Source organism: Pteropus alecto, unplaced genomic scaffold (genome assembly GCF_000325575.1).
Source record: "Pteropus alecto unplaced genomic scaffold, ASM32557v1 scaffold43, whole genome shotgun sequence".
Classification (NCBI taxonomy): Eukaryota; Metazoa; Chordata; class Mammalia; order Chiroptera; family Pteropodidae; genus Pteropus; species Pteropus alecto.
This window is the reverse complement of record NW_006435764.1, coordinates 4,729,751-4,753,773: the sequence shown is the minus strand read 5'-3', so window position 1 is coordinate 4,753,773 and position 24,023 is coordinate 4,729,751. Positions and strand designations below refer to the sequence as shown.

The 24,023-nt window shown below is 53.5% G+C and overlaps 1 protein-coding gene and 1 pseudogene across 1 annotated transcript in view; one reads left to right on the top strand and one right to left on the bottom strand.

Moving 5' to 3' along the window:
• Positions 1–24,023, bottom strand: part of SPTBN2 (spectrin beta, non-erythrocytic 2) — a 36,856-nt gene that overhangs the window by 9,751 nt on the left and 3,082 nt on the right. The window contains exons 2-19 of the mRNA XM_015588786.2: positions 20,357–20,535; positions 15,623–15,774; positions 15,010–15,183; positions 13,871–13,962; positions 13,655–13,735; positions 13,207–13,322; positions 11,457–11,569; positions 11,132–11,319; positions 9,760–9,877; positions 9,042–9,200; positions 8,415–8,717; positions 7,134–7,287; positions 6,085–6,955; positions 4,434–4,571; positions 3,326–4,082; positions 2,664–2,866; positions 2,205–2,295; positions 1,814–1,960 (exon numbers count right to left, since the gene is read on the bottom strand). Of these exons, the coding sequence (XP_015444272.1) occupies positions 1,814–1,960; positions 2,205–2,295; positions 2,664–2,866; positions 3,326–4,082; positions 4,434–4,571; positions 6,085–6,955; positions 7,134–7,287; positions 8,415–8,717; positions 9,042–9,200; positions 9,760–9,877; positions 11,132–11,319; positions 11,457–11,569; positions 13,207–13,322; positions 13,655–13,735; positions 13,871–13,962; positions 15,010–15,183; positions 15,623–15,774; positions 20,357–20,513 (4,014 nt within the window). The 5' untranslated portion in view covers positions 20,514–20,535. The remainder of the gene's footprint in view (positions 1–1,813; positions 1,961–2,204; positions 2,296–2,663; positions 2,867–3,325; positions 4,083–4,433; positions 4,572–6,084; positions 6,956–7,133; positions 7,288–8,414; positions 8,718–9,041; positions 9,201–9,759; positions 9,878–11,131; positions 11,320–11,456; positions 11,570–13,206; positions 13,323–13,654; positions 13,736–13,870; positions 13,963–15,009; positions 15,184–15,622; positions 15,775–20,356; positions 20,536–24,023) is intronic.
• On the top strand, positions 4,942–5,060 carry LOC112479306 (annotated as a pseudogene).

Sequence of the window (24,023 nt, the reverse complement as noted above, 5' to 3'; positions counted from 1 at the left end):
TCTTTCCTATTTTGAGTTCCCTCGTGCTTCTGGTTTCTAGTGTTATGTCACATGTGGTCTCGTGTTGTTTGCTATCATTTCATCTCTCTCAGCTTCCTCACCCCTCACCTGACCTATGGCGAGTGAGTCTTACCTGTCTTCCCAGCCTTTCTGCTGGCGGACCTTTTTTTTCCTGAGAGATGAGGGAAGCATGGTCTCTTGACTTGCTTGCAAGGCAGGCTGGGAGAGCCAGGAAATTACTTCCCCGAGAACCAGTGGCAGACAGGGAGTCAGTGGACAAATAGTCGGCATCCTTGTGCTTTGGTCGGGATAACTGATGCATGCCTTATGCTGCCCCGGGGTGCCCGTTAGGACTGAGTGCCGGCTGCCCATTGAGGTGGCTGACGTGGTAGTGAACCCTTAACTGACCACCTTTCCTGCTCCGTCTCATCTCCCCACTCCCCTACTGGTGTTTCCTACGATCATCCTCCATTTAAGTGGCCTGCCCTGAAAGCCTTGTTTCAGGGTCTGCTTCTAGGGGAACACAAAGTAAGACATGTGGCTGCCAGGATGGAGAGCGTCAGAGTGTAGCACTGTTCAGGTAACTTCACAAATGTTCAGCACAATCCACACTTTGACACGCACACAGTCTTTAAGTGGCAATCACGGCTGTCACGACCTGGCCCAGCAGGGTTTTTCCGCCTTTTTTCCCATGGGGCCCCTTCATGCGTTTTCTGTTCCTGCCAGACTGACTTATCCCGCCTCACTCCCATGCAGGCACCCACCACTTCCACGCTTCTCTGATTTCTTGCTCGCATTGTGTTCTCTACCTAGAAACATCTTCCCTCCAGCATCTCTGCTTGTCCAAATTCTACTCGTCCTTCATGGTCTACCCTGGAGGCTCCTACTTTGAAGAGTCCCATATCTCGTCTCTCCTCAGCGCCTGGGTTTTATCCGGCCCTCTCTTATTGTACTGATCATATTCTGCTTTGGATTTAATTTATTTATTTGTGTTTGTCTTACATCCTCACCACGGTGTCACTCCTCGAGGGCAGAGCCCATGTGGAATCACCTTTGATCCCCCTCAGTGCCTAACACAAATATTTGCTGAACAAGTGGAAAAACTGAACACACGCTGATTTCCTCTTCTCCCCACCCATTATGCCCTCGAGGGAGGAAAAGTGTCTTTTTATATACCTTGCGGCACCTAGCAAAGTGCTGAGCACATATAACGTTGTCCAGGAATACTTGCTGAGTAGAAATGAAGTCTTACCCCCACTCAGCTTTTGAGAAAGAGCTGGATGGGAGACCGAATACTAGGAATTGCAAGACTCAAAAGCGAGGGTTGGCAAACTGTGGCCCGTGGGCCAAATCTGGCCTACTGCCTGTTTTTATGAATAAGGTTTTATTGGAACACAGCTACGTCATTTGTTTACATATTCTCTACGGCTGCTTTTGCGCTGCAATGGCAGAGTTGAGCAGTTGCAGCAGAAACTGTATGGCTGCCATAGCCTATAATATCTACCCTCCGGTCCTTTATAGAAGTGTGCTGACCCCTGCTGAAGAGTGTCATCCTGCTCCAGACCCAGGAATAGTTATTGTGTTGACCCAAAACTGCAGTTTGGCTTCTTGCTTATACAAATCTCCTCCTAGTTCTGGAGTCGCTGTCCCATAGACCTGAGACTTTGTTCCTCAGATCACAACTTTCCACCTTGGAAGTTTGGCACAGGAGGCCCCATGACCTCTAACCATGAAATAGCCATATCTAGAAGCTAGAAGCAGGGCCCGCCCCTGCACTGTGTTTAGAGGAGGCTGCTCCTGTCACACTGCTCACCTTGTCCACCTTGTCCAGCCAGTCCTTGTTGGCGGCCAGCTCGGCCATGAACGCCTGGTGCTTCTGCCACTTGGTGTGCAGGTTGCGGGCCTCGTCATAGGACACGTCCTGGGCTGTCAGCATCTTCTCGTCGATCCAGAGTTTCAGCTGGACCAAGCACAGAGCAGGGATGGACAAAGGCAGAGTACATTTCAGAGGAAGGGGAGAGTGAGGCATCAAGTGGGGGAAGGTGAGGCAGGAGCAGTGGTGGGTGTGAGGAGAAGCCATGCAGGGGTTCGCATGCTCAGGCGACACCGCAGTGGACTTATTCTAGGCTCAAAGAGCCAGAGCGCTGTGGGAAAGGGATGGCTAGGGGATGTCGCAGAGGACATGGGGGAGCTGAGGGTCTCACCTCGTGACAATCTTGTAAGAAATGTTGCTGCTCTCGGTTTTCCCGAAGACGGCCCAGGAGCTGCTGCACTGCTTCCTGATTCTTCCCATGCCTGTAATGACGGCCCCCTGTGAAACTCTTAAACTTGCTGGGAAAAGGTTATGACCCTCTAACTAACCAGAAGCCTTCCGTCCTCCTCGTGTGGGGACAAGGCCTTCAGGGAACACTCTAAGACAATCCAGGAAACCTACGGCCAGCGGCCAGCTATCCTGGTAGACTTCATTTCACCCAGGTGGGGGAGGGGCAGAACGTCCCAGCTCATGGCTTAGTCCCCCTGACCACTGGGCTCTTGCGCCTCTATTTTATGTCAGCTCCCCACCCCCGTCTGCCGGTCCGACTGCCACTCTCCATCTTTGAGGCCATCCTGCTTCTACTTATTTCCCGCTCGGGCCTCTCATTTGCCTGCCGTCCTCCTCATACCTCTTCTCAATGGAGTCTGCCTTCTCTCGGATCTTCTCCGCATGGATGTTGCCCTCAGACACCAGCTGGCGCCCGGCCTCCAGGAGCCCGCGGATCCGCTCCCCGTTGGCGTCCATGGTGCTCATGAAGTCTTCCAGTTTCTTTATGGTGGCATCAGCAGCCTGGAGCGTCCCCGGCATCTCCGTGTGAGACAAAACATACTCCTGTGTGGAGGGGAGGGAGTGAGCTCACTTCTCAAAGCATAATTCAGCCTCTCAGAAGGGGCCTACCAAAAGGGCACATCCGAGACATGGAGGCTGACCAGGAAGGGGCGGGGTGGACTGGCCAGCTCTGAAGACAGGGGCAGATGGTGCCTGGAAGTTTTAAGGGAGCTGGGCTGGAGGATCTTTATAGTCTAGACCCTGTTTCATCTTACTTCTAGCTAGTGACTTGAGTTCTTTAATAATTCTATGACAAGCCAGTTTACATCAGTTTTGGTAAGTTATAGTTATATCATTTTTTTTCACGTCCATATTTTCCTGACATGTTCTTTCTGCCCATCCTGTGGCCTTGACTACTCCGCCTGCTGCCTTTTCCTCCACATCCACCGCTCTCCTTCACATTCCCCCTGGTCCCTACTTCCCTCTTCTTCCAGGTTGGGACTTTGTCCTCTGGGTTCTCACCTGGCTGCTGAGTACACCCTCGGCCTGGCGAGCATCCCGCAGGAAGCCCTGGAAGCCATGGGCCTGGGCCAGGCGGCCTTGCCGGCTCTCCCACATGCGGCCCAGCTCTTCCCAGCCAGTTCCCAAGGCTTCAAGTCGCTGTCGTAGAAAGAGGCACTGGGGATCGGCCTGGTCCCGGGTCACTTCCTCACCCAAGGCCCGCAGCCTGCTGTACTCGCTCTGGGCCCGCTCCACTTCTCCACGCAGGCCTGCGTGTTGGGCCAGAAGGGCCTCTGCCTCAGGCAGGGTGGCCGGCCCTTCTTCAGAGGCCACAGCGGTCTGTGTGCGACCTAGCCAAGCCTGGAAGTCATCCAAGCTGCGTAGGAAGTCCTGCAGCCGTCGTGCCTCACCCAGCGACTCCTCTCGACGTCGCATGGTGGCCCTGAGGTCCTCCCAGCCAGCTTGCACCTCTCCAAGCCGAGCCTTGATGGCAGGGGCTTGGGCAGGGTGGCCAGCAGCCAGGGCATTTGCCTCGCGAGTCAGTTCACCCACCCGGGCGGAGATAGCTTCCAGGTCCCGCTCGGTGCCAGCCAGTTTACGCTGCAGTGCCAGCACCCCGGCCAGGTCATTGCCCAGGCCCTGGGTGGACTCGATGACCTTGGTCTTTTCTCTCATCCAGGCCTGGGTCTCTGTGCACTCCAAGTGGTAGTTCTGAATGCTCAGGGCTGACGTCAGAGCTGCCTTCTTGCCATCCGCCAGGGACCGAAACTGCTGCCACCTGAAAGTAGAGGGTAGGTCTGGTGTCCGGAGTCGCTCGGCTTCCCTGCCCTCCCCAGGTATATCTAGAAGCTTCTTCCCTGGCTCTCTCTCTAGGTATATTCTACCACCTGTCTCATCTTGTCTTCTTCTTGCTTGCTCCCTGTCCAGGCCCCAGCTTCTTTAGAAGACATTTACCCGCTTCATCCCTTTAATTATTCCCCTACCCCCAACACATCCCAGACCACCTGCCCTCCTCATTTTCCGCCTCCATCCCATGCCCTACAGAACTCTCTTCCAGTTGCCATCCCCATCTGCCGTGCCCCTTCTCAGTTCCCTGCCCTCCCCCAGTTCCCTGCCCTCTTCAGCCCACCTGTGATTGAGCTGCTTCTGGGTGTTGACAATGCTGTCCTTGCTCGGAGGGTTGGCCTTTAGCAACTGTTCCGCAATGTCATTCACGGCAGTAATTCGTGCCGCAAGGGCATTCATTTCAGGCTCCAGGGTCTCGAACCTGAGGGGGTGGAAGAGCTGGACTGAGCGGGGGAGGCTGACGCACCAGCCCGCCTGCCCAGATGCCCATGAGAACTCCCGTCTGTCACCATGAGGCTTAGCTACAGGAGCCTCTGCACCTCTCACTACAGGCTCACAGTACCTATGAGTAAATGGGGAGCTCTCAACTCCCCCCAAACAAGTAGAAAAAATGTCATCTCTAGATTTGCTCAAAAAGATGTGAAAGTTGAAGGTCAGGAACAGTTGCACAATAAGTCAACTAATCCTGACACAGGTCCCCACCCTTTATCAGAACCTCTCTTGTTCTTCTGGGGACTTACCCTTAGCTGTCTCTCTGGGTCCCCTCCTAACATGTGTTAAAAATGAATTGAGTCTACGGCCATGCTACCCTGAACAAGCCCCATCCCGTCTGATCTTGGAAGCTAAGCAGGGTCGGGCCTGGTTAGTACTTGGATGGGAGACCACCTAGGAAGACCAGGTGCTATAGGTGTAAAAAATAAAAAAAAGAAAAATAAGGGATTGTAAGCTGACAAAGTCCTTGCAATCTGTGAGGTCAACCAAGGATTGCCTTGCCAAAAAAATTAAAATAAATAAATAAATAAATTTATTTATAACCAAAAATATTTAAGTGAAGTGTAACTTCTCCCAGGGATATTTTACATTCTCATAGAGCAAAGTCTAATCTGTTTCTGTAAAGGGCCAGATAATAGCTGTTTTAGGCTTTGTGGGCCATAAGGTCTTTGTCACAAGTATTCAGCTCTGTTATCTTAGTGCAAAAGCAGCCACAGGACAATATATATATGAATGAGGGTGACATTGTACCAATAAAGCTTTATTTACAAAAAAAACAGGCTGCAGGCTGGATTTGGACAAAGGGCTGTGGTTTGCCGACCCCTGTCATGGATATTTTGACAATTAAAAAGTATTTTATTATAATTTTAAAACTACCAGGAAATTTGAATATAGAATAAGTAGTAAATGACAGTAAGGAACTGCTAATTTTGTTCCATGTGGTAATGGTATTGTGGTTCTATAAGAAAAATGTCCTTTCTAAATGATTTTAAGATTTATTGCTCTGTAAATAAAACTACTTCATGAGAGCTCAATCGGTGTCTCTGCCTACAAGGTTTACAACTTTAAAACCTTAGCTATTTTAGGTCCACACACACAATTAAAAAATAATTTACTATATTTAAGAATACTTCCTTATACTTCTTAAAGGACGTATCCTGGAGCATGAATGTACAGATGAAATGATAATGTTGGGGATTTGCTTTTGAAAAAAAAATGAATCAAATAGAGCAAGATACTGACAATTACTGAACCCGGGTGGTGGACTATAGGAGTTTGTTGCATAATGTTTTCTACTTTTAAGTATGTTTAGCATTTTTCATTAAAACAAAAAACCAATTCAAGGGCCATAGCCAGAGCAGGCAGTTTAGGGCAGGACGCGGTCCCACGAGCTGGCCCCCAACTCCCAAGGCCGTCAGGGAGGGAGCCCGTAGGGGGCCTACCTCTGCTGCACGACTTCGAGGTCCTCCAGGCGCTCTGGCAGGGTCAGCCCGTTCAGCCACTGCTCCTTCTCCTCCACCCACAGCCCACAGGCCCCGGCCTCGCTGAGCATGGTATAAAGTGCCAGGGCCGCCTCCAGGGCCCGCGCTCGCTCGCCCGCCCGGGCCTGCAGCTCCTCATAGTGCCGCTCCAGAGCGGGCACCCTGCCCTGCACCTCGGGTGTGCGGCCCAGCACGGGAGGCAGGGCTGAGGACTGTTCCTTCAAGGCATCCAGGGTGGGCCGGTGTCCTCGGATCTCCTCCTCCAGGGCCCGATGCTGCCGGGCCAGGGCCTGCGTGGAGAACTCGTCGTGCCCCAGCTCGGGACTGGACACCAGGCGCAGCGCGTCCACCAGCCAGGCCTCCATGTCGTTGGCGTCTGCCTGGAACTGGTAGAGGCTGGCGGCCTGGGCGAGCCGCTGGGCACGCTCCTCCGCCAGAGCCTCAAGCCGCTCCCACTGGGCTTGGAGCTCGGCCGCACGGGCAGCAGCCTGGCCTGCCCCGGGGTGGCCCTCGGCGACTAACTGCTGGCCCTGCTCCAGGGTGAGCTTCAAGGGCCCCAGCCGGCCACTCATCTCGCCTCGCAGGGCTGTGTGCTTGTTGAGCAGGCGGAGGACGCCGGTCAGGTCTCGGCCGCTTTCAGCTGAGGCCAACAGGTGCTGCTGCTCCCGCACCCAGGCCTCGGCCTCGCCCACCTCCCAGAGGAAGCGCCAGAGGCGCCGGGACTCCTCTAGGCGCGCCCGCCTCGCCGCTGCCAACTCGCACAGGGCCTCGTAGCTCCGCTCCAGGGTGGCTACCCGCTCTGACACCAGCTGCGGGTCGCATGGTTTATACTCTGAAAAAGTCACGGTGGGGAGTCCAGCTGTAACCCAGCCCTTCTGCTGCCCCCGCATTCATCCTTGGTTACAGACAGTCCCCACCCTCCTCTCTCTGGCCTCCCTCCCTAGTTCTGTTGCCCACCATCCACCCGTCACCCCTCCTGGCCACAGGTTTTCCCAGTCTTGCTGTTTCACCTTTCCCTGGGTCACGGAAGCGCAGGGCAGAGGCACTGACAGCTCGCACCCTCTCAGCCTGCACGGCGATGTCTGCTTCCACCAGCTCGTGCAGCTGCAGCAGGTCCTCCACTCCAGCCAGGTGCTTGCCCAGGTCCGGAGACTGCAGCCGGCCCTGCCAGGCACACGCGGCACGCTGATGCCCGTCTGAGCGCCGCACCGTTATCTCCCCGCCACACACACACACACACACACACACACACTCACTCACTCACTCACTCTACCCTCGCTCTGTTTTCCTGGGTCAACTGTACCTCCTGACCTCTCTGGGCGGCTCCGGGTGTCACACCCAGGTAAACACACCTGCTCCCATCTGCCAACCCTTACTCACACATACGGTGACACCCCAGTTCTGTCGGCCTCTTTATACTCAACTCCCCTCCTGTGGAACCTCCATCTTACTAAATCCTGGTCCTGGAATCTCTGCTCTGACTCATCTTCTCAGCCCCAGAATTATCGCCACCCTCCTATCGTCACGGCTCGGTCCCCAGCACCCCAGCGATCTTCAGCCTCTCTCCAGACCCATCCTTGTCCCCATCTCTCGCCTAGATCCCTTCTAACAGGTCTCTCGGCTCCCACGCTGGCTGCCCACAGCCCTTCTTTATATAGTAGTCAAAATGACCTTTCGGAAAATGTAAGGCAGAATCACGTCTTTCCCCTTTCCAAACCCTTCTAATCACTTTTAATGCTCCATGTCACTTGAATAAAACCCAAACTCCTTGCCCAGGCCTGTAAGGCCCTAAGTGAGCTGGTCGCTGTCCCCTCCGCCCCCCGCCCCTTTCCCTGTCCTTACAACCCTCTGGCCTCCCTCTCATGCCAAACATGCCACGCTGAACAGGCCTGGGGCCTTTGCCTAGCTGTTCCTTCTGCCTGGAATGTTCTCTCCTCTGATCTCCCTGTGCTGGCTCCTTGTGCTAGTCTGGGCTCAGCTTAAAGGGTAGGTGCTCAGCGAGGCCTTGCAGACCACGCCATCGCATGGCCCTGCTCCCGCTTCCTCACAGGTGTTATGCCACCTGCTATTTTGTTTGTCGAGAGGTTGATGATTTCATCATCAACCTCCTCCCACTAGGATGTGAGCCCCAGGAGTACGGGGCTGTCTGCTCTGCTCATCTGAACTGGGGACGGGGCTCTGCACTGGAACGTACTCTGTGAAGATCAGCTGAGCAAGTGAGCGAATGTACCCCCAGTGGTACCCCCACGATCCCGATCATCTGAAGCCCGCCACACATGCCCTGCTGGTACCTTCATCTCTTCCATCCAATCCATGAGGTAGAGCAGGTCCTGAAACACCTTCTGTAGCTCCAGGTTGATGAGGAGCCGCTCCCGCCGGGCGGCCACCATCTGCCGCAAGAAGTCCCAGAGCCGGGCCACGTTGTGCTGCCGCGCGGCAATGCGCTTGATGTCGTGGTAGTGCTCGGCGGCCAGCTCTGCAGCCACAGCGTCCACGGCCTGCACCCGGCCGCTGTAGGCCACGATGTCCGTCTCAATGGCTTCGTGTTTCCGCACTGCTGCCTCCACGGCTGCCAGCTCCAGCCCAAAGTTGTCCTGGGCAGGGGACAGGGCGGGGAGGTTTGGGAGCTCAGGGACACTATCTCTGCTCGCCCCTCTGCCCTCCGGAGCACTCCTGCTGCAAGATGCCAGCCCCACGAGGCGATCTAAGCTTGCCCTCTATCTCACCCCGCCCTATCTCACTAACCCCTCCTTCTTGGTCAAGCCTCTGGCCCCTGGTTCCTGGGATCCTCAGTCTTCCCACCTGCGTGATGGGTTGTTCCATTAGCTCCCCACATTGCAGGGCTCCTTGCCCACTGCGCTCTCTCTCCCCTTTCTCCCCACCAGTCTGGACAGGCCAAGAGACCCTCCGTGTTCTACCTGGGACACGAGGCGTTGGTTCTCGCTAAGCCAAGTCTCCCGCATGGCGGCCTTGCGGTCGAAGCGGGCGGCCAGCTGCTCCAGCTTCTCCTGGCGGATCAGCTCAGTGCGCAGGGCCAGCTCACGCTCGTGCTCAGCTTTCTCCAGCCGCTCCCAGGCCTGTGAGAAGGGGACAGGATTAGTGCAAAAGGGCCAGGGCTCAGGAAGTGAGGGTGGGGACAGGTCACCAGGGCTGGGGGCACATGGTGAGTCCCAGGGAAGCTCGGTCTAGTGGATCTGTGGAATGCGGCCAGTTAGATGCCTGTGCATGGAAGTGTGAGAAATGCGGGGTGGGTGTGGGTGCTATGGAGCCATGTGAAAACTACACCTGCTTATGGACAAGGACCCAAGGGGAACAGGGACCATGGACACCACCGGATTTATTTGGGGTGAGGGGGACTGTGGGTGAACCCTATTATGTTTATTAATCTTACAATGTCTGTGAAAAAAGTAAAAGTAGGGAGTGCGAGTCAGGGACGGGCTGGACAAGATAAGGGACTGGGGTAAAATCTGATTATGTGAACTCGCACGGAGAGGCAGACGGAGGAGGGAGGGGCTGTGCAGGATGCACGAGAGGACGTGTGAGTCACATCCGCACCAGGGAGGGGTGTTCGAGTTGGGGGAGTAGGGCTGGCACCAAGAGTGGGCTGCCTGTGGGACAGGTAGGGGGGCCGTGGACCTTGTTGATGTCGGAGATGAGCCGGCCCTCTCGAGGTGTGTAGACCTTCTGGTTGTTGGCCCGCAGCTTGCTCTGGACAGTGAAGAGCAGCACCTCCAAGTTCCCTTTCTCCGTGAACCTGGGGCAGGAGGCCAGGTCCGGGTCAGAGTCAAAGGCTGTGAGGGGCACAGGGACTCTGCCTTTCACAATGAAGTGACCTGTGTTGTTTTACTTCTCATAAAAGCAACATATGTTGTGTGCAAAGGCAGAACATCCCAGCAAATCAAAAGAATCTAATTTTAAAACAACCGAAAAACACATAAAGGAGCACTGTTGCCCTCTGGCATGAAGGTACTTCATTTCGTTTTTTTTTTAACACAGATGGGATTGTATCATAACCATGGCTGACATTTGTCGAGGACTCACTCACAGTGACCTAGGCCCTCCTCTCGGGGCTTTACATGCCTTAACTCATTCAGTTCTTGCTGTTAGCTATGTTTTTTATTACCCTCATTTTCCAGATGAGGAAACTGAGGCACAGAGAAGCTAACAACCACCGTTAAATGGCAGAGCCAGGATGTGAACTCAGGCACTTTGAACCTGGACACTTAGCCCTTGGCTCTGCTGCCCACAAATAGCCGTTTTTGGAAACTGCGCCTTCGCTTCTTTGTCATGAACACCTTTTTGTGTCAATAATGCATTTTTCACCATTACTGTCAGTGGCTGTCCCGTGGCTTATTTTTCTTTTACAAAGGTCATATTGGCGAATATCCTTGAAGTTACATCTTTGGTCAATGTCCAGAAGGGGACTTTCTGGGTCATATCATTCCCTGAGACATACAGGAACAGATGTTTTCTGGATTAATATTAGTTTTGGAGCTGAAACATATTAACTCCAAAAGATCTCAATAATAGGAAACCAGGCATTTTAGCATGTACTGTACAGAACTGCCCAGCAGCAATTCCACACCTGAAAAGAGTTAATTGCTAAAATATATAAAATAGATATAAAATATATAAATGCTAAGAAACTTTGCAATACGCAAGTTACCAGCCGCACCCATGCTGCCTGCAGGTCCAGTCTCCCCCACCCCGTCCCTGAGCTGGGACTGGGTTCCTGCGACCCTGACCAGTAACCTTATCTGAGTAGATCACACTGACTCTACATACCACAGCAATCATTTCCACGGCACGATTTTTTTAAAACAGATAATTTAAAAAATGTATTTGGGAACTGCTTCTGGCGCTTTGCGCTGAGGAAAATGAGCCTCCACTGCATTTACATACTGCCAATTTCCCTCCTGCAAGACCATCCTGATCTAGGCTCCCCCTCGTGTGAGCACAGCTTCGGGGCAGGCCTGCTGCGGCCTGGGGCGGCCCAGGGGTTACCTACTTGGGCGGCTTCTCCACCGTGCGGTAGGAATTAAAAGATTGCAGCTGGTTCTGGACGCCACTCAGGGAATTGGCCAACTGCCGGTCATTGAGGGTCACGATCGTTTGCTCGATCCACTGCAGCAGCTCTGAGGCCAGGGACTCGTACTTCTCCACCAGGCGTTCTGCCTCCATGGCGTGGTCCAGCACCTGCGAGACAGCGACGTGGGGTCCCGCCCATGGGCTCCCCGGCCCGGTCTCGCAGCTCTCCCCTGGCTCGAGAGGCGGAAGGCCCCTAGGCTGGGCCCCCTCTGGCCTTCACGCCAACTGTCCACGGGGGAGAGTACCTTCCCAATTCTTTTGCCTTCCACAGCCAGGGCTTTCATCTTGGAAAAGTAGTGGTAGTAAGTAGCCACGTAGGTAATGATTGATTTCTCATCTGGTTGGTCCACATTCACATCTGAGAAAAAGGAGCACTTGGAAACCTGCCTCCCAGAAGTACCCCGCAACCTGAATCACTTACCCCAACCCCAGGGCCCTCCCAGCCCTCTAAGACTGACATCTTTCCAGCTCCCTGAGCAAAACCACAAATAAACCATACAGACTAAAAGGGCATGAAAAGCTAATTTTTTCCCCCCTCCTAGAAAACAAGCAGAGTACAAAACCCAGAAGCCCAAGGAGGCTTTTGCCAGTGCTCCCAGTGGAAACCAAAATTAGCCGTTTGGAGGAAGCAAGACAAGAAAAGAAACAGCATTCCCAGTTGGGGGTGGATCGTGGATTTATGAGTTGGAAACGTGTAAGAAGTCAGAAGATTCTGGGGCAGCAAGATGGAAGGTATGAACAAAGCCCCCTAAACCTGGAATGCTCAGAGGGATGGGCCCAGTGAGCCCTGGCAGCAGGGTAAGAAGCCAGTCCTCTCTGGGCATGGGCACGGCTATGTCTGACCTCAATCTCAAGTTCAGCTGTGGGCCCCAGGAAGTGAGTGTCCTTTAAGCCAAATCAGCTCCCACCACAAGGATCAAGGCTGATCATGACTTGAAATCCCTGGGTTCTCTTAATTAGGCCAGATCGTATCCTACCTAACGGGAAGACTAGGGGACCGGAGGCCCTCCTGACCACCGCTAAAACCCACAGGCAAGGAGGGGCCACTGAAATCATCGCAGAAAGTTACACAGGATACTTAGATTTATTTAAATGTTCATTATCCTAGCTATGCTTCTCAAATGCTCTCCATGGAACCTTGTATTTGGCCAATTTCCACCACTAGTTAGCTGATGTTTGTCATTCTGGACTAAGAGGACATAGCAGATGGGGCTACAGGTGGGATGGAAAACATGGAGAAAATAATTAAGACCCAAATCTGCCCCAAATGAGCTTAAGAGGGAATGTTTTCAGCAGGGAGGTCACTTGACCCTCCCCTCCTTCCCTTTTCTGGCGCACCAAGATTTGGGAGCTGGGCTGCCTGAATTTAAATCTCAGCTCCACCAGCTGTATGACCTTGGGAAAGTCACTTAACCTTTGTGGGTCCCCGTCTTCTCTTCCATACACTGAGGATAATAATGACAATGATCTCAAAGGAGGGTGTTGTAAGGATTAAATTAAAGCATGTCAAGTGCAGTGTCAGGTACAAAATAAGAGCCCAGTGGCCGTTAGTCACATCGTCAGGGCCAGCTGACCATAAGGTGAGTGCTAGGTGAGATCCTCAAGGTCATATAGCTTAATTTAGAACCCTAAAATTTTGGAATAATAAGGGCTCTGAGAGACCCTGTAGACCAATCTTCTCATTTCAGAGATGAGGAAACTGAGCCACAGAGAGGCCGTGCTACTCTGTGGTGAGGCCGGGACAGAACCTCGCCCCAGGGCTATTTCTGCCACAGAGCTGCCTTGCTTCCTACAGTTTTAAAATTTTTTACATTGAGATATGATTTTTATACCATAAAATTCACCCTTCTAAAGTATACTAATCAGTGATTTTTAGTATATTCACAAGGTTGTGCAGGCATCACCACTAACTAATTCCAGAACATTTTTGTCACTCCCAACAGAAACCCCATCTGTCTCTATCCCACAGTCTCTTTTTTGCATATCTCTGCCCACCTTCAGGATCCAGCAGCTTCGTGAGTCCCAGCTCCTTCTCAGCCAGATTGAAAGCATTCTGCAGGTTGTAGTGTGCATTACACTTCTTCAGGGACTCGAAATCCAGCAGGTCTGGCCTGGGTGGGAGGGAACATGGAAGGTATCGAAAACACGTAAGACCCTAAAGAGGAAAAGTAAAGCCACCCCTCTCTTTATCCCTAAGTCACCAGCTCCATTTTGTCCAGAACCAGGCACCCCAAACCCACACCCACTGCTCCCACCCCCTCGCTTCCATCACAAGCCCTCTTTGCAGGGCGGCGCCCCCACATCCTGGCTCTTCTCTGAAGGTTCGTTCCCCAGAACTGCTGTGCAACTCGGCTCATAGCTTTGTCTACGTGAGCACATGCCCAAGTCATTAAAAAACCCCACCTGCAGCTCTGATGGGATCGCTACCCCACCGTCCTCTCACCGGTGCTTGTGCACGATGGCATTGAAGGCCAGCCCATCCCTCCAGCTGGTGGTGAAGTTGTGCACGTTGACATTGGGGTACCTGGCAACAGAGACCGGAAAAGCAGCGAGTGAGTCCAAGCCCTGGTCTGCGACTCGAGGACGGCCCCTCAGCCTGCGGTCCCAGGAGCCCATCCCGCACAGCCCCGGGCATCCACCCCACCCGGGCCACGCTCACCCAGCCGTCTTCATCTGGCACCACAGCAGCAGGGCATCCTTGGCTGACTTCTTCTCCTTGTTGTCCTCTGTTTCCACACTGATGTCTTGGATCTAAGAGAGAAGGAAGAAAGCCTTTACTCCTGGGACGGGGGCTCTTCGAGTTACCAGAGATGCTCAGGCACACACACCAGGAAGCTGCTCTTTGGACTCCTGTGATAGTGGTGCAGGGACAGAGCCTGGGGACCTTTCCTCCTGGACTAGTGACCACAAAACATCAGGTCAAAGGGGTTTGAGGCAGCAGAGTGGGGGCGGAAGTTATGAGAGTGGAAGTGCCTCGAAGTGAAGGGTGCTGGTTCCCGCAGGTGGGGAGCTGCAGGTGGACCAGTGACCGTCTTCTGGGAGCTGGGTGTCAAAGGTGAGGCTGGCAGAGCTCGGCTCAGGGCTGGAAGGAGCGGAGGAGGTTGCATGCGGGGTGAGCAGGAGAGCCGTGAGGGAATCAGGACGCTGGACTGGCTATGCTTGGAGCATAAGGAGTGGGGTGCTGTTCTTTTGAGGGAGGCAAGCAGTTTGTGGCAGAGGAGTGGGCCAGTGAGCAGACCCCAGATGTAGTTCTAGAGCTGGCAGTGGTGAAGGGCCAGTCTGCGAAATTTCCAGTCCCTTGTGGGCCGACATGGGGTCCTACTGCACGTGATCAGGACACAGACCAGGCCACAGGGAACTTGCTACAGAAGTTTGACCACACCTATGCTGGTCTCTCCCCTGTTTAATGAAGAGAGTCCCTTGTCTGGTGTAGCAGCCACAGAATGCTATACATCAGTGGTCCCCAACCTTTTGGGCACCAGGTACCGGTGCTCCTATGAGAATCTAATGCCTGAGGATCTGAGGTGGAGCTTAGGCGGTGATGCTGGCGCTGGGGAGCAGCTGCAAATACAGATGAGGCTTCACCAGCTTGCCCGCTGCTCACCTTCTGCTGTGCAGCCCGGTTCTTAACAGGCTACAGACCGGTACTGGTCCATGGCCCGGGGGTTGGGGACCCCCTGCTATACACAGTTCTAGACCCTCTGTTTATGTGTTGATCGCACCGTGGACGGGCAGTGACTGCTCGCGGTGCAGGGCTGAGGTGTGGCGTGCATGCTGCGTGACACTGGGCCGGGGTACCTGAAATCGAAGGATGATGGTCCAGACCAGCCCAAGGGTCAGACGGTGGTTTCCATCCACAATGTCGTGGGAGCCCATGTTTTCCAAGTGCACTTTCTGCTCCTTCAGGAACTGCAGCGCTTTGTCCACATTCTCCAGGCAGTGGATCCGCATGCGGCCCTTTGTGGGCTTTGGCTGTTGAGGGACAGGGGACACGAAGGTATGGGACCGTGGGCCTCCTTCTCCTTCCCTCCTACCATCCCTGCTTCATACACCTTCCCCCTGACCTCCCTCGGGAACACAGGGACAGCCCCAGGGCTGGGCCCAAGTTCACGGAGCCAAAGCCGAGGTTACAGATGAGGCTTCGGCCAGATTAAGATTCCCAAGGGAATTATTTGCACCCAGAGTGCGTGGGAAAAGAAATGTTTTCAATGGGGCCACTGTTCCAGTCTCCATGAAGCAATGTTCCCATTTAATCCAGGCAGCAAAGCCTCTCAACGCGACACCATCCTCTGAGCAGGGGCAGCCCTGCTTTCCCCTCTGGTGTCACTCTTCTCTCTGAGGACGACTCCTGTGCTTTGACCCCTTGACCACTGTCTCTCAGGCCCCCTCCTTCCTCATCACCAAAGCTCACCAGTGTCTCTCCCGAGAGCACCTCGAGGAGCCTCAGCAGGTTACGTCCATCCCGGAGGTCACTGTACAGGTCTCCCACCCGGCATGTCACCCGGGCCAGGTGCGAGTTCACCCACTTGGTGAAGGTTTTCTTTTGTACGGCTTCTCGCTCATCTGTGGTGGCAACATGGGGTCATTTCTGCCTGAGTACAGTGCACCTTCTAAATGCCAGCTGGTGGGGCTGGGGGTTGGGGGGTTGCCTGAGAGGCCGGAAGTGAGGTCTGGGGAGGACGAGAGGGAAGAGGGCCAAGATGAAAATCCCTAACTTAAGAAGCAGGGAAATACAGAGATTGAAATGAGCTCATAGGCAAGGTAAAAGACAAACATGAGGGTGAGAAACAGACTGTGAGAGAAGGCATGAGAGAAATTAGAAGCAGTGGGATGGTGCAGGGAAGGGCTGGGATCCGGGCTGGGGCGCTGTCATCTAAGAGTGGTGAAACGCTGTTACTTCATCCACCAGAGCCTCACTTGCCTCTTCTGTAAGACAGGCATATGACTTTCTACTTCAACAGGTCATTGTATCAATTAGACGAGACAACATGTGTACGGCGCCTGGCACACAATGGCTCCTCAGTGAGTTTCTGTTCTATAGGTGTGGCCTGACCTCAAGGAGAGAGCGAAAGCTACTCGGGCTCAGCAGGCAGTGTGGCTGTTCCCTTTGGGCGGTGGACAAAGGGAGGGCGTGGACTTAAATCCCAGCAGTGGCTCTTCCAAGTGGCCATTGGAAGGATGTGATATTATAGAGGCTGTGGGTCGCCTGAGTCAGCTTGCTGTCCTGGGATAATTTAAAGAAAAGACAAGCTTTTCTGGGGCAGGTTCATTCAATGGGCTGCAAGGAATGTGGTCCCAGGACACCAATGTTCCAGCGCTGAGAAGAAAAACGAGATCTTGAAGCCGAGAACAGGAAAAAGGGTGAGCCAAGGAAGATGGAGTGTGTGTGCCGGGCGGGGGGTGGAGGGCAGGCAGAGTTGGGGAAATGTCCTGTTGCCTGGTCCACAGGGGGAGCTACTGCTGAGGGGATGCTTTTAGGTTCCAGAGAAAAAGAAAAATTAATAATGTTATCAACGACAAAGTGAGGGAAGAGGCTCAGGCCATTGGACGTTGCTTCGGTCACTAAGATTTCCGCCAGTCCTCCCCACGGGAGCCCAGTGCAAGGACCCAGTCCAAGGGGCCACGGCCTGAAGAGTCACTTTTGGTTTCCCTCACAGCACCAGCATCTCAGAAACCGAAAAGACTCATCCCTTAATCTCACATTCCTACGCACCTCACCCATAAAGCATAGCGACACACCCATGTCTGGTCCTGTCTTTCTTACCTCCAACCCCTGTACCTGGGCCAACTCGAGGTCCTAACAACTGCACGGGATGGCCCGATGCTCTGTAGCAGCCGCGGAACCAAGGGTGCCTTTGGGCCTCCTTTCAGGGTCTATAGACCGAGCTGGGGATTTCCTGGAGTATTGGCCATTACTGGAGCCATGGGGACTGTCTGGATGCCAGGTGCACGGTGGGGGTGGGAGGGGGGGAAGCCATTTTGGCACACAGGTAGAATAAAAGGGGAAGACGTGGAAGCAGGGGCAGCTAGGAGAAAGATGCGCGAAGCCAAGCACCGGAGGCAGTGTAACTTCACAAGGCATCCGCAACATCCATGGTAATCCCCCCGCCCCGCCAACACACAAAACACAGTGACTCCCAGAAACAGAGATATTGGTGCCAGGTGAACACACGCCTGCTCAGACATATACCTGGGCCTGTCTGCACCTACTCCCTTTGACACATTCCCGGCTTCCCACACACACACTACATTTAGACGCCCACTCAGAAACCCAGGGCAGCACAAACAAGCCCTGGGCCCCTCCCCTTCTCATCTTCCTCAACTATCCTAGCGGGCCGTTGTCTCCAAACCCATCGAAAGTGCACTGTCTCAGTGAGGCTGCACCGGCAGCCTCTCCATTTGCTGACGAGACGCTGCTTCTCAGCCTCGCCCGCTGCCTCCACGCTCACTGCATTCACTGCGACACATGCTCCGCAGTCCCCAGCGGGGTGTTTGCGGTCACACCCACACACGCTTTCACACAGTCGCTCCCAGTGGGTCCAAGCCTTTCCCGGTGCTGTCAGCATCCATGTATTTTCTGGCCACTTGTAATTATTCCCCTGGCACATTGTCTCCCAAACGCCTGAGTCACGGCAAATGTTCCACTCTGTGTTCTTGGCTCGGGCTCCTCTCCCACGCCCCCAGGTCCCCTCTCTGCTCCCCTCTGCCCGTGGAGCTCACCTTGAAGCTGTTTGAAGCGTCCTTCCAGCACGCTGGCGTACTGAGCGGGGTTGATGTAGGCAGCTGGTGAGAGCAGGAGGCCCCCGGGGTTCTGAGACCCTTCTACAGCCTCATAGTAAAACTCGCCAGCCCCGTTCAGGCTGGGCCCGTGCACCCTGCTCACTCCGTTCCCATTCATGGTGCTTGCTGCCTCCTACACGGCCTGGGGCCCAGAGTCCATGCTCTGCCCACGCTGTTCCAGAGGCAGGCTCTGCTTCCCCTAGAGCCTGGGATGCCCAGAGGCTGGGGTCCTGGGTCGGGGGTGGTTCAAAGATGATAGAAGTTTCGAGGAGTGGGGAAAAGGAGTTACCGGACGTCTGAGCTCCTGAGCTCCGGGACAAGTAACAGGGCACACCTAGCTGTGGTGAGAGGAGACAGAGGCAGCTCCAGACAAACAGGTTGGACAGTGCCGGGGGAGGGGTAGGAGGCGGAGCCGGCCGGCTGAGGCAGGGCCGGGCCCTGCCAGACGGAGGAGGGACCTGTAAGCACCTTAGAGACCTGCCCATTAGGCCCTGAGTTGCCTAAGAGTACAGAGAAGCCAAGAGAGGGGTCCCCAAAGCTAAGTCCTGCTTCCCAAAGGTCTGCGGGTGTGACAAGGTTGGCCCTTCTCTGGGTAACTCTGGGAGGGCGTCCCCCTTCTGGACATGGACTTTGATCCCCAGCTTGGAGAGCAGAGAAAGAGAAATTGCTTATATCCCCTCATCTGTGAAATGGGTGTTTGTCATCATCACCTCCCCTTCCCAGCCACTGGACCTACCAGGCCCTCCCCAGCCAGGCCATCCCAGGCCCCCAGCGCACCCACTGATGAGCACATCTACCAGATTCCCTTCCTACCGCCCCTTGGGCTTCAGCTCCTGTCACTGACAGCCTACTCTTGCCTTTCTGCCATCTTCATTCATTCAGCGTTTATTTGGCACCTACTGGTGCAAGACCCAGCACAAGGCAAAGCCCATACAGCAATGCCTCCTCCAGAAGCCCAGCTTATGAGTGGAGGTAAATACCTATCGACAGCATGGGATGGGTGCACAGACATTGCAACAGCCCTGGGTGTCACATGTCATGTGCACACAGACATCAGGACAGTTCTAGAGGCTACAGTGCACTTAAAGTCAGTATACCAGGGGAACTTCCTCCCAAACATTCTCTGTAGCTCACATCCTCTGTCTTCTCTCATCTATAGAAACACCGATACGAGTATTTCACAAGCCAGCCTGAACACACAACCAGAAGGACAGAGAAGCCCAGGAGAAAATGATAAGGGATTCCCAGAAGCTACAGCCACCACACTGGGGTCCTCAGACTGGTGCTGGGCTGGCTGGAAAGAATTACCTGGAGAACTTAAAAAGCCTGATTTCTGGACCATATACCCAAAGATTCTAATTCAATGCATCTAAGAAGGGGCTTGGGAACCTGTATTTGTAAAAACGGCCCTGGATGATCTGGTAAAAGGGTGACCAATTTGGGAACCACCCCCTTCAGCGTCTCCCTTCTTTCAGGAGGCCACCCCACCCAGGCCGAAAGTACCACCTCTCAGGATGAAGTAGCTGGGACCTTTCCCACTGTGCTGGTCTGGGAGGCCAGCAGGTCAGTGCAAAGGACGAAGGTGGCATGGAGGGTGGCCAGATCGGGTGGGTGGCCTTGGGGTGTGTGGGTGACTCAGCCCCACGCCAGCCGCTGGTGGTGTCAGGTGGCAGCGCACTCTTGTTGCCATGACAACTCCACCCCGGAACGCAGGGAGGCCCGTCAAACGGGTTTGTTTGCGCTCTGCGAAGCTGAAGGGGAGAGCCCAGGCCATAGGGGAGGGCAAGGGCTGGGCAGAGAGCAAACCCGGGAGAATGGGCGGCTGCGGAAACCGGTGGAGGGCGGAGGGCACCTGTTTCAGGGAACAGGTAGACAAAATAATGGGAGGAACAGGCCGCAGGTGGAAGGAACAGATGGGGAGGGAGAGGAGAGGATAATGGACTGGGAGGGAGAACAGGTGTGAGAGATGACAGTGGAAATCAAGGAAGACTAGGGGATGAAAGATAAAGGAGAGGTGGATGGAAACAGAATAGAAAGACTAAGAGTGCAAAGGAATGAAGGACGTGACTCAGAAACAGAGGCCTGGAAGTCAACTGAGTGCAGAGGGGAACACAGCTGAGTCCCAGGGTTAGCATGGCTTCTCTATGCTTTGGGGAATGAAGCTGGGGAATGTTCTAGATTGCATGAAGTCTGTCCCTGAGGCTGGAGTTGGGGACCAGAAGCTTGAGAGGGTGATCTGGATTTCCCACTCTAGTGCAGCAGCTTAGAAAGAAAGTTGGTCTTCCAATGAACTTAAAGGACTCCTCGTGACAAGCTTCTGTCCCCAGCATCCTCAGCATCTCCCGTGCCCCTCCTCTGAACTCACCTGCCAGGGCCTTAATTCGAGACCTCTCAAAGAGGCGGGCCGAGCTGCTGTCATTGTCCCAGTCCGAGTCAGGTAGGTCCCAGCGGTTGTTGATGTCACTGTACTGACCCTGGATCTCCAAGCTGTCGAAATCTGTGGGTGACAGGGTGCTGCTCATGGTGGTGGGTGGCCTCCTGCTCCTGCAAGGGAGAACAGGGCTGGTGAGGGGCATCTCGGGGCCACTGAGCCCATCACTCACTGGATTCTTCTCTCCTCCTGTCCTCGATCTGCTCCGCTCCCGACGGCCAAAGAGTGGTTGGTTTTTCAGTCAATAGAAATCAGCTGCCAGTGGGAGAGGGGAAGCCATGATGGGGAAGCAGAGGGACCGGATGCACATGGACTGAGGCTGGAAGGCAGGGGTGTCTCAGAGTGACACAGCAGGGGGCGAGAGCCTCAAACCAGAGAGGGACAGTGAATAGAGCCAGGGCTGAAAGCAGCGACAGCCTTCAGTGTGGTTTAGGACATCATGGGTAAACCAGGGTAAAGCAGGATGCAGGCATGGGACCCCTTGGGCAATAATGAGCATAAACCAGAGTTCTTTTATTCCCAGGTTCCACAAACTGTTCTGAGCCCCTTCTCTACACAAATGGCCTCCTATACCCTGTAGTCGATTTGAGATGAAAAGACTGAGATCCTGTTCTCGCGCTAAGATACATCTATGATGCACCAGGAAGACTGAAGTGCTGCTAGGTAAGTACGGATACGGTGCCAGGAGCTCAAAGGAGGACATAGTACGGTTCTCTCCCCTTTTTTTTCCTTTCGTTTATGACAGGGAACACTTAATAGGTGCTCGATAAATGTCAGCTGTGATATGTGTCCTCATCATTTACATGCATCACCTCATCACAACCTACAGGGTAAGAATCCATTATCATCCCCATTCACAGATGAGGAAGCTGCACCATGAAAGTTAAGTCATGGTTCAAGGTCATGCAGCTGGAAGGAACAGAGCAGGGTGCCGAAGTGAGGTTCTCCCTGACTTTGGGGGACAAGTTCTTAATCACAACATGTACGCTTCCCTGAACTTCCTGGAGCCCTTCCAAGCTCCCCAGGAGAGATCAGCTCCCATCGCTCCCTCCTAGGGCCCAGGCTGGGGAATGAGGCACATGTATGCTTGCCAGTGCTACTTTCTCATGACTCTACATTATGCAAACAAGCTCTGTCCTCAAAATTAACACATGAGCTTCAGCTTAGCTGCTAAGGATTAAAAACAACAACAACTTCTACTGTCCAAAGTTCTCATGTAATTCAGCATTTAGCAGCCATCCAGGGAAGTGGAGGGGGCTGGGTCTATACCTTTATCTGAACCCCAATTCTGCATTTCTCATTTTCCTAGTACCTCTCAAATACAAAGGTATATTTTGATCCTTGGCACTACTTCCGAGGGCCGGGACTATGCTCTTGGAAACCTCTGGTTCTGGAAAGAAAGTATGGAGACCCTCTTGTGTGGTTTTGGGGGAGGAAGAAGAGATAGGCGGTGAGATGCGGGTGGGTAGGGGCACACAAAGGCAGAACTTGGCTTCTGTCATTAATCGGTTCCATGAAGCTGAACCTGACCCACGTGAAGGGCAGGATTGTCTGCCCCTCCCCTTTCTCCAAAAGAGAAAACACGTGAGGACTTCCTGGGAGGAGCACTAACGAGGTATGAGAGAGCTAAGGTCCAGGGTTCCTATAGTTGGGCTTTCGTTCCTGCAATAGGAAGGAGAGCGTAACTTCTACTAGGCCTAGGACTCCTTCTTCATTCAACATCCATCATTCCCCCCGTTCCCACAGATTCTTTGGATTTGCTCTGTCAATATTTATATAAAAATAAACTCTAGGTCAGAGTTGAGTCACCCTGAGCAAAGAGCGCAGTGGGCAGGGTGTGACCTGAGCTAGAGTCACCTAATACTCTCAGCCGCTGGACAGGGAAGCAGCCCAGGCCACAGGACCATTTCAATTCCATTCTTCTTGGCCCTTCGCCAGCAGCCCTGCTCACACTTAGCTCTGGGATGGACATTTCTAGCACCCATACTCTTCCTGCATAGACCTCCCCCACAAAAATGCTTACATACATGACCCCTTTTCCTTCTTTCAGGAGTCACAAACCTACTAAAGCCAGATCTCAGGAGTGTGGCCAGTACGCTGTTTAAAAATAACCGATTTGCGATTCCTCTAAGTGGGCCTGTGCTTTCCATTTCTCTACAGGACCCACCATTCCCTTTTGTCTCCTTGCCAGCCACGTCATGATTTTTGTTACCTGCCTGGCCCCTGCAGGCATGTGGGGCTGTCATACTCTGTTTTACATCTTTGTACTCCACAAAGAACAGAAATTTAAGAAAGCAGACTGTTTGACCTTGTCTCCAAACTATGTGTGTCTCTGAGGCCCCTGTAAGCTAAACATGGACTGCTTTGGCTTCCCTTCGGTGATCCATCTTGGTTCTCCCAAGGGATCCTCTGGGGGCCCAGGTATGGGATCCAGACCTCCCAGTGAGGACCGGCTGTTAGCCCCTCTCCGTGGAATCCTACCATCTTGGGGAGAAAGTATGGAGTTCGAAGCTACTCTTCTCCCAAATAAAATTAAATGCTCCTTTGGCCAAATCAAAATTTGACACACATGTTCTGTGTCCTAAGTTTCCAGAGGTGCTGTCATAGAGAAAAGGAACCAAGATGACACTGGTATCCTTAGATCACGGATCTCCATCTGGCCACCATGTTGGGACTCCAGGAGTTTAATCCCATAGACCTGCATGTGAACGGTGCTCTCTGGTGGTTCCGAGGCCCTGTCCCTGTGCCTCTGAGTTTTAGTTTTCAAGCATTTGGGCTCTACAGTCTCCCAGCTTTTTGGAGAATATGCTGTGTTCTCTGTTGGTGTTCCCTGCGGCCATCTCCAGATTCCGACAGTTTTCTATTCCAGTGTCTTCTACACAGATCCTGCTCTGTTTTTTTCGCTCTGAGTGTATTATTCCTCGCCTATGATCTGGGTCTCCATGCTCACATTTCCTTAGTCTGTCTTCCCCCCAGCCCATGACCCCCTGTCTCAACCTTTTCCTCTCCTCTGGATTCCTGAACTCTCATGAGAGGGCGGTGAGGCAGCTAATCCAGATTATAGTTTCACTCGCACCTTATTCTTAGCCAGTGACCTCCAGGCCAGACCCAAGTAGCTTACATTGTTCATGCTAGAATAAAGCCGACTACCACCAGCTGCGAGCTGGGGGTCCTGCTAGATTCTAAGCCCAAACTCTACAGGATGCAGACTCTGCTCAGCAGCTTGCCCATCGACCCTCAAGGCCAGCTGCCTCTCTGCCCCTTTCTCTTTCACTGCTATGCAAAGCTAAAAATCCTATCCCGAGGGTTAGAGCCTGTCTTGTTCCCTAATGCCTTCTCTGCCACATCCTGCTCCTGATTAATTCTTTACCTCCCTCAGAGAGAGTCGATCCTTCCCTCTTCTGTGATCATTCCCTCCTCTGTGATCATTCCCGCCTCTGCTCCCGCAGCACTTCAGCAGGCAGCTATTATTGCACTTATCACATTGTATTACAGTTAGTCGTTTATGCGTCTCTCTGCCAGCTCCACTTCTAACACACTGAGGACAAGGGCTGTGTTTTCCAAGCCCAGTACACAGTTATTCAAAAAAGATAGAATAAGT